We start from the raw sequence: 8819 nt of genomic DNA on the forward strand, positions 1-8819 counted from the left end.
ATCGCAGCCAAGACCGTTCCGATGTCACTCTCCACCTGTATCGCGACCCGCTCACTTCTTGCCTCCCTTCTTGGGCGGCACCGCAGGTGTGGGGCTGAATGCATCCCGCGCGCTGTACCAGCCCGTGATACCCTTCCAGCCGCCGCGCGTGGGCGAGGGGGTCGCTTGCGGGAGACGCGGGTTGAAACTGCTCCCGCTCCCGCTGGCGTTGGCGTTGGCACTGCTCGAGCTGGGCTTCTTGCTGCTCATGGACGGTTTCGACGAATGTTTCGTGCTTGATTTCGACGTTCGAGCTTGAGGCGGGTCGGTGCTGGAGCTGGTTGGCTTTTTAGGCGGCTTGAATCCTGCGATGGACGGAGGTGGGCGCAGCTGGACGAACACCTCCCCTGCAGCCGTCTTCTTTGCTGGCTGGCGCGATGGCCCGTCGTCCACGTGCTTGCGCTTGCCCGATGCGCCTTCGCGTGGCAGAAGAACTTCCACCGCGAGTCCACCGTGTTCCTCTTCGTCCAACGAGACCTCTTCAGCTCGAGCCGCATTCTGCCGCTGCATCTGCCTCCGCGCCTCCGCTTGCAGGAACGGATCCTCCAATCCAGTCACGCTCTTCTTTGCCTTGCCGCCGGACGCAGTGGCAGGGCCCACCTTGTGCTTGGACTTCTTGGTCAGCGGTATCGTCGGTGGTGAAGGCGAACGCGGATGCTTGCCCCTTCCAATTGTCTCGGATGGCGTAGAAGAGCGGGTGAGGTCGACCACAACTTCGACCTCGCACTCCTGCGAGCGAGAGAGACCGTCCCAGGCCTGAATATCTTCGTCCAGCGCGCGCTGCTTGCCTTTTGCCTTTGAGGAGGTGGTCGGCTTCGCGGTTGATGTGCTGGGTGCAGGTGCAGACTGGATGGGAGGCTTGGATGCAGCCTGCGAAGGAGCAGCCTGCTTGCTGAAGTACGAGAGGAGGTCGCGCTTGCTGGTGCCCTTGAGGGCTGCTTTGGCGGCTTTGGCTCGTGAGGAGCTTGCAGTCGGTTTGGCCGAAGCTGTGTGGGAGGTGGACGATGTGGCAGTCTTGGTAGACGATGCTGCGACAGGTTTGGCTGCTGACGTGAGCTCGGCATGCTGCGGAAGCCTCTGTGCTGCCGCCGGCTGTGCTTGCACGGCTTGTACAGGTGCCGCTGGCGCCTTAAATAGCAATACAGGCTCCGGCGTGGGCGAGCTCGACATCTCACGGCCGGCCACTTCAACGTCCTGCTCCTCATCGACTCCATCGTCGTCACGCTCTACATTCGGCTCTTCCTCCGGGGCCCCCTCCTGCCTCACAGGCAAAGGCACAGAGGCCAACCTCGACGACGCCGATTTGCTCGGCGAAACCATCCGCACGATCTCGAATCCTTGCGACTCCTCTTCACCTCCTGTCACCTCTGCTGCACTCTCCTCTCCCGCAGAACGATACAACGTCACTGTACCGCCCATCATGCATCGTAACGTGCGCACGTCCGCGTTGCCCTGGCTGTCATACACCGTCTCTACCCAGTCATCGTCCTCCATCGGGATGATGATCTTGCCCTGGGCGCGCGCTTTCCCCTCGTCGATCAGCCTGTGCACTTCAGGCAAGAACTCTTCCAGTCGCACCCACTCTTGGTGTTCCATATCCTCGAAGGCGCGCAGTGTGCTTGGTAGAGGGCGCTTGTATGCGCGACCCAATTTGAGACGGCGAGAATCGGTTTCGAGGGATGTAGCATCTTTGGCACGGCCGATGGGGTTGGAGCCGTCGTCCGAGGCTAGCAGGTCGCGCAGCACGGCGGGCGTCAATGGGTCTTTGTGCGTATGCCAGGCGATGAGCGAGCCGAGCTTCATGGTCAGCGGTGTGCTGGTGTTTGGTAGTGTCGGTGTCTTTGTGCCAACCTCATCGTCGGAATCCTGACCAACGCCAAGCCAGCGACGTGTGCTCGCCTTGAGCTGGAACAGGCTGGCACGGTCCTCAGTGTTGACCGTGATGTTACGCAGTGGCTGTGGGCCGAGTGTGGGTCGAAGAATGGCATTTGCTTGCGCTTCCGTCAGTGCCGGTTCTGACTCAACAGTGCGCGTGGGAGCCAAGGTTGAAGATGATGTTGAAGCCGCAGCTGTTTTCGGCGGCTTCGTCTTGCTCACCAAGAAGTCGGCAAAGGAAGGTGTCTCCTTTGCATCCCCTCCTGGCGGCTTATTGGCTCTCTGTGCTCGTAGAGCGTCGAAGAAAGTCGACTCAGCAGCAACAACAGGTAGCAGCTGTTTTTTGGGCTTTTGAACCGGTGTCGCGACGGGCGGAGCTTGCACGCGGTCGTTCGTTGCATGCTCGGTCTCAAGTCGCTCAAACGCCCGCTTTACGTTATAGTCGGTGACGTTGCGGGCACGTCTCGGGTAGCGACCGCGCTGAGCATCGCTGTCTGAGTCGGTCGCATAGGCGCTTGATTCGGCTGCCTGCATCTGCGCGATACGAGCGTCGGTGATGTTAAGCACATCTGACCCTGCGCCCGAGATCTCGCGTTGCATGAGATGTGGCTGATCGGAGTGGATGGTGACGGCCGGCGGCGTTAAAGGCGGTGTCAATCGCTGCGGCGGATCGTCCATGGAAGAGTCGGAGAGGACGATGATCTCGTCGGGATGTTCGATGTTGTGTGTTGCCGACGCTGCCGAGTGTGGGTCCGCATCGTGCTGGCTTTCCGCGCGCGGCGGATGCGCTGAAGGTTGAGCATCCAGCATCGATGTGATTGACTCCTCTTCCTGTGTGCTTGCCAACAAATGCTGTGGAATGCTACTGCCTTTTCGATGATTCGGCGGGATAGGAGGTGTAGACAGTCCGGAATGAACATCGGTGGGCGAGCTCTCGTTCGACTCGACAACGAGCTTGGAAGGCGAGCCATGCGGACGGGCAAGGACTGGATTCGAGCTGCCAGATGCGCTGGGCAGCTCGAGCTCGAGCGATTCAGGTGCGTCCATCTCGTCATCGCTGTCCATAGTTAATCGTGTTGCGGAGCCAAGGGCACCTCTTCTTGGAAGAGAAGATCGCGAAACGTACATGACGTCGGAATCACTGCGTGTATGGCTTCTGCTTCGACTGCTGCGCGACGATTCTGATTCGTTGTCATCTTGCTCGTCATCCTCGTCCTCCATGAGCTCATCCGCGTCGCTTGACAAAAGACTAGGCGGTTCTGGCGTATCTCCTCCGCTCGATTCTACCGAGACCGCTCGCAAGAAGAGTCTTGAGCCTGATGCAGTCGTAGAGGGTCCAGCGGCGCGGTCCGCTGAAGCAGCATTGATCGGCCGGCGTGGTACTGAATGCGCTGCGCCATCCGCATCTGATTGTTCCTGCTCCTTTTCATATTGCTGATTGTAGAGGTCTGCCAAGGAGGTCGAAGACGGCCTCTGCTTGCGCAGCTCCGCATCGTGTCGTTTGTTGTACAGATCGGCGAGCGAATTCGATGTAGCCGGTTTTGGTGACGAGGCAGTCAATTCTTGCGCATGTCGCGCATTGTAGAGGTCGGCGAGCGAGTTCGAGGCGCTTGCCGGTCTGATTCGATGCGTTGGAGATTTGGAGGGCCCGGCAAGCGCCCGAGCGGATTGAAGAGTCATCGCTGGCATTGATTGCTGGCACTTTGTGGCATATCGTGGGCGAGTGCGGAAAGAGACGCTAGCCGATCAGCCTTACGATAATGCATACATCGTCACAAACTGTTCTGCGGCTTTAGAGAACTTGGTCGGAGTGTATGCGGGGGGCGGAATGCTTCGTTGGCGGGACCGCTCTAGTGGTGGTCGGACCGCGATAAGAGTATGCGATGCAACTAGATTCGAGATGTAGCGTAAAGTGAGAATGGTCTTGAGTCGAGGTTGATGTGATGTTGGGGCTGAGGATGGGGAAGAGAGCGCGGGCTGGCTCGCGAGGTATGCGGAACCGGCTGCGGAAAGGCGAACGTCGAATGAGGTCGAATCTCGCGTCCAACACAAAGCGCTGATGATGATGATGATGAAACCAAAATGTCACGAAACGCGTTGCCGACTCAGAACCAACACTTTTGGCCTGCGTGCCTAATCAGCTGCTCAGCCGCGACCCAAATTGGCCGGCTTCCGAGCATCAGCAGCCAGCAGCTCCATTCCATCTTCGTCAATCCTCTTCACCACATCACACCACTTTACATGTGCAGTCACATTATGATTTGTTGGAATGACCTCAACATCTGCGGCCATAGAACCTTGAAAGCACCGCATCCCGTCCGATCTGCGAAGTTAAGCAAGGTATCGCCTAGTCAGTACTGCGGTGGGGGACCACGCGGGAATCCTAGGTGCTGCAGTTCTCTTTTTTTGCATCACTTCCTCGTCAGCACTCGCCCGTTGGTATCGCATTTGCTCTTCTTCCTGACCCATTCAAACGTCAACGAGAGTGCGCTGAGCCTTCAGACATCAGGCCGTGACATCGACGTGGCTGCGAAACGGGTATATTGACGAAACCTATGAATGCTTGCAATGCTACTAATCCTCCTATCCCTCCTCCGCTTCCGCCTCCGCCCCGTCACCAAAGATCTCCCTCCGCAGCTGTATCATCTCGTCCTCATCCAGCTTTCTAAAAAGTACACCATTCGCCTCTTCGCCCCTCGCCGTCCCCACCCTTCCCCCTTTCCTCGTCTGCACGCTCGAGTTGGGGAACCCACTTCCGCCACTGACATCATACAAACTACTCGGACTTGTGCTCAGCGCCACGCTTTGCATAGCCAGCCTGTCGAACAGCCCTCTGTGCCCTCTGAACATGCGGTACACCTCCTTATTTGACACTGCCCCCTCCAAGAGTCCTTCCAGCGTCTCTTCCTCAAAGGCACTCTTGACAAAATGTAGAATGTGGCTGACAAAGTCCCTCCTTGGGTTCCATGTCGGAAAGCGTGACAACAAGAGCAGTCGACCTGAGTCAGGGTCCACGAGCGGATGTAGCAGTGTTGGCGGGAAGAACACTTGCGGTATCGACGAAGGGTAGCTGGCGGGGAAGACGATGTCAAAGCGGAAGATGCCCCCGTTGAATGGACCGCCAGAAACGAAGATCACGCCGTGCCAGAGATGCGTGTCGTCGTCGTCCAGGGAGACATAGATACCAGAGGGACTGTTGGAGGTCAAGCAGAGTTGCGAGTATTGGAACGAGATGTCGCGCGATGCGAAGTCCTGTTGCAGCTGCTGCGCGGAAGGCATCGTGGGGTTGAACAGCGGTGCTGCGGAGGGGCCGATGGAGAGGTGACGCAAAGAGTGAGGGTCGGACCAGCCGCGATGTTCTCACGCTTCCATCGGATGAGACAGTGAGTCTGACCTCGATCGTCGGTGGTGCCGGATCGGAGGAGCCTGTGACAGATGTGAATGAGCCTGTGGGAAGAGTGACAGAAGTGAAAGGAGCGAGCGAGGTGTTGCTCTCGGCGCGTGTTGCACTCCACATATCCGAGATCCGCCTTTTTCCCTTCGTCACAGGCCTTCCTACCACCATCCCTCCTCACCCCCTCCCTTCCACCTAGCACCATCGCCACACCGCCGCGATGGACCCATTTCAGCTCCGTCTCCGCTTCATCAGCACCCTGCATCGACTCAACGCCTCCCTGCCAACCATCCAAAAGTCTCTCTCCTTTCTCGTCGACCACCCTTCGCTCCACGCCCAGCTCTGGGATTGCATCCTAGACGAGTTTCGTTCAGGCTCCATCAGCCGCCGCATCAACCTGCTCTTCCTCGTCGATGCCATCTTCACCGATGACACGCTGTCATCTTCCATCCGATCGCTCTTCCGACCGTACCTCGAGCGGGATGTCTACCTTCTCTTCGACCTGGCGGTCCCTGAAGGGCGATGGGATGCATTGCTCAATGTGCCGGCTGTAACCAAGATGCTCGGTGCCTGGAAGACACGGCTCGTGCTCGAAGCGTCGGTGATAGAGGACTTGGAGACGATGCTGTCCGTCCGCAAGACTGCACTGTACACCCTCTCCCCCGGTCAACGCGCCTCAACGCTCCTTCACCCCACCGACATGCAACGTCGTATAGAGGAGGATCGTGAACGACACAAGCGTCTCCGTGAGCGATCGTGGATTCTACCACCTACCGCTTTCTCCCATCAATCCCTCTTCGGTACCCGACCAGAACAGTTGGATCCGACGTATCTGACACGCAAACAGCCAGCGTCGCCCCGAGAGCAGAGGGAGGACACGGACGGAGACAGGGTGTGGAGCACCCAAGACCTTGATTTCAGCCAGATGTGGGACGAGACGAGCGACTTCAATGACGATGATGTCGAGGGGATCGTTGAGGACGAAAAGACCGGATGGTTGCATCAGCCGCCACCACCACCAGCATCAGCTCCAGCCCCAGCATCGGCAGCGCAACCGGTATTCGCACAACCACCGCCAGCTCAACCACCGAGAGCACCCGCATCGATGCGCAATGCACAACGTGCCTGAGAGTCCTTCATCACACACTGTATTTCTAGTCCGTAACAGCGTCCATTGCAAACTGGCCCCTACTGCCGGAAGTACTGCGCCATATCGTGCAACCTATCAAACATGCTACTGAGATAACTCGTCTCGTTCAGCAGCCCCTCGAACTCCTTGATCGCCTCGTCCTCCCCGAGATGCAGGAGGAACTTATCCTGCACCTTCAACACCGCTTTGTCCGGTTCGAGCCTGATATCCGGGATATTGGCGTCGACCATCAGGGCCACCAAGTTCAAGATGAGGTTCGCGTTCTTGCGCAACCCCGTGAACGCCGTGTAGCAGAACGCTTTGAACCTCGCATAGTGCGGAGAGGCCGTGCCGCCCATCGCATCGACCATTTCCTTGCACACCTTGACGGGCGGCGGGAAGGGTTTTGGGTCCCGGCCTAGGATGTAGCCAAAGTCGACGTGGAAGAAGTGTCCGTCGCTGCTGAGCAATAGGTTGTCGAGATGGCGGTCCCCGACGCCAAGGAGGTAGGTGACCACGCAGTAGCCGGCGCAGGAGCGAACGAAGGTGTCGAGCACCACAGGGTCCACGCCGTAGGTGGCGAGCGAGGTAGGGGATGGGTGGTGTGCACGGAGGAAGTTGAGCAGCGATCCTTGGTGCGCAGATAGGATCGCTGCGATGGAGAGCGAGTCGACGAATTGGACCATGCCGTCCACGCTCCCCGTCGCAAGGACGCGGTAGGGCGTCATCTTGAGATCGAGGTTCTCATTTCGAAGCAGTCGGTCCATTAGCGAGAAGAGCTGGATGACGAGCTGATCCTGCCGAAGATCGTCGCCGTTCTTGAAGATGAGGGTGTACTGACCAACTTCGCCTTTCGAGCCTCGTTTCGCGGCGGCGGCGGCCTGGTCATCGATCAACACTTCCTCTTCGTCCTCGACCAGGCTCGAAGTGATGCTGTCTGGCAGGACACTGCTAGCATCGCCCTCGGCATTCGAGTCGACTGCACTGTTGACCACAGTCGTGAACTCCAGTCGAAGCGGAAAGAGGTTGCTCTTGAAGATGGTGCTCTTCTCCGCCACGATGCCGGTGACCGACACCGACGCGTCCAGTGGCAGCATCAGCGGCGGATCGAACCGACTGAGCCCATTCTTGGGGTCTGTAATGAGCGCACGGAGCTTCTCGATCTTCTTCGGCCTCGCATCTCGATTCGAGCGCAGCTCCTTGGCGCGCCTCGAAAGAGTCGCTAGAAGCTTTGCCTGCCTCGTCAGCGTGTCCTTCCTCTCCGCACCTGCTGGGAGAGCGGCGAGCCGGTCCAAGAAGCTCTGTTTTACCGTCTTGAACAGCGATCCCGTCTTTGGGTCTTCGCACTCCACCTCGAGGTACCAGTACAAGTTGTTGCCCAACAGCGGATTCGACAGGCCCCGACGAATGAGAAAATCGACCAGGCCACTTGCGTCATCTTCCACTGTGAGGTTGTAGAGCGAGTTGGAAGGCGAGCTCGTGGGATGGCGCGACGTAGGCTGTCGACGAGCGTCGTAGTCACGGTCACCGACAGCGGACCCTGTCAGTCCACCAGCGCTGCGAGTCACTGGCTTCTCGAACTTCAACGCCTGCACAAGCTGCAGCAGGTACAGGATCAGCTCTTCGTCTTCCGCGCGCTCCAATTGGCGAACGGCGTACGATCGCACCCGTGGGTCCTTGAACGTGGGACCAAGCAGCTCGAGCGCATCGTCGAGACCTGGCTCCGCCCACATCGGCAGTAACACCTCTGTCGCCTGCTTTGCTTCGCCTTGATCCGTCCACACGACCGACTTCAGGAACTTGGTGAGACCCTTAGGATCTCGCGCCAGGTAGAAGCGGAACGACCACACCCTGTCCATCTCGCTGGGCGTGAGCACGCGTGTTGGCGGATACGAGAGGATGTCGTTGAGTTCGTCTCGCACTTCTGCCGACGGTTTGAGCTCGCGGTCGAGCGGGCCCGAGCGGTGCGATCGCACGAGTCGACGGTGTTTAGCCTCAACCGGATTGGACCGAGCGATCTCTGGATCGAAGATGGTGAAGAGCGAGGCGGTGATGCGATTCGGATCGGCAGTCGACAGCGCGGCGGCGGCAGCGGCAGCAGCAGCCGCGGCCGAGGAGGGATTGCCTGATGCTGTCGACGAACCGCTTGCCGCTGCATTTTGACCCGCTAGCGCACCAGCCTCGTTGTGCGGGACACCAGCTCCAGTGCTCTGCGCTCCTGAGCCAGAACCGACGAGCGGACCCGACAGCGACGAAAGCCCATTCGAAGCCTCAGCCGAGGGAAGTATCGACTCGGCCTCGCAGAACACGATCGGCAGCTCGAACCTCGGCAGGTCGATGTACAGGAAGAGTCGATCGCTTGACTGACTTTCCGCCTGGTAC

General features: G+C 58.9%; 4 protein-coding genes across 4 annotated transcripts in view; 1 reads left to right on the plus strand and 3 right to left on the minus strand.

Moving 5' to 3' along the window:
* Window positions 1–51: 51 nt before the first annotated feature.
* Window positions 52–3603, minus strand: PSEUBRA_000467 (uncharacterized protein; the record flags this gene model as incomplete). The annotated part of the gene is made up of 1 exon (XM_059464387.1): window positions 52–3603. One exon carries the CDS (start codon window positions 3601–3603, stop codon window positions 52–54), a length of 3552 nt encoding a protein of 1183 aa, XP_059320981.1.
* An 894-nt stretch (window positions 3604–4497) lies between these two features.
* Window positions 4498–5193, minus strand: PSEUBRA_000468 (Ubiquitin-conjugating enzyme, E2; the record flags this gene model as incomplete). Its single annotated transcript, XM_059464388.1, has 1 exon — window positions 4498–5193. One exon carries the CDS (start codon window positions 5191–5193, stop codon window positions 4498–4500), a length of 696 nt encoding a protein of 231 aa, XP_059321057.1.
* Window positions 5194–5528: 335 nt separating this feature from the next.
* PSEUBRA_000469 (CTD kinase subunit gamma Ctk3, C-terminal) lies at window positions 5529–6437 on the plus strand (the record flags this gene model as incomplete). Its single annotated transcript, XM_016436071.1, has 1 exon — window positions 5529–6437. The coding sequence occupies one exon, from the start codon at window positions 5529–5531 to the stop codon at window positions 6435–6437; it is 909 nt and encodes a 302-aa protein (XP_016295051.1).
* A 59-nt stretch (window positions 6438–6496) lies between these two features.
* Window positions 6497–8819, minus strand: part of PSEUBRA_000470 (Phosphatidylinositol 3-/4-kinase, catalytic domain protein) — a gene marked incomplete at both ends in the record, with an annotated part of 2895 nt that continues 572 nt past the window's right edge. The window contains one exon of the mRNA XM_016436083.1: window positions 6497–8819. This exon is cut by the window's right edge and continues 572 nt beyond it. Within this exon, the coding sequence (XP_016295052.1) occupies window positions 6497–8819 (2323 nt within the window).

Source organism: Kalmanozyma brasiliensis (genome assembly GCF_000497045.1).
Source record: "Kalmanozyma brasiliensis GHG001 unplaced genomic scaffold PSEUBRA_SCAF1, whole genome shotgun sequence".
Classification (NCBI taxonomy): domain Eukaryota; kingdom Fungi; phylum Basidiomycota; class Ustilaginomycetes; order Ustilaginales; genus Kalmanozyma; species Kalmanozyma brasiliensis.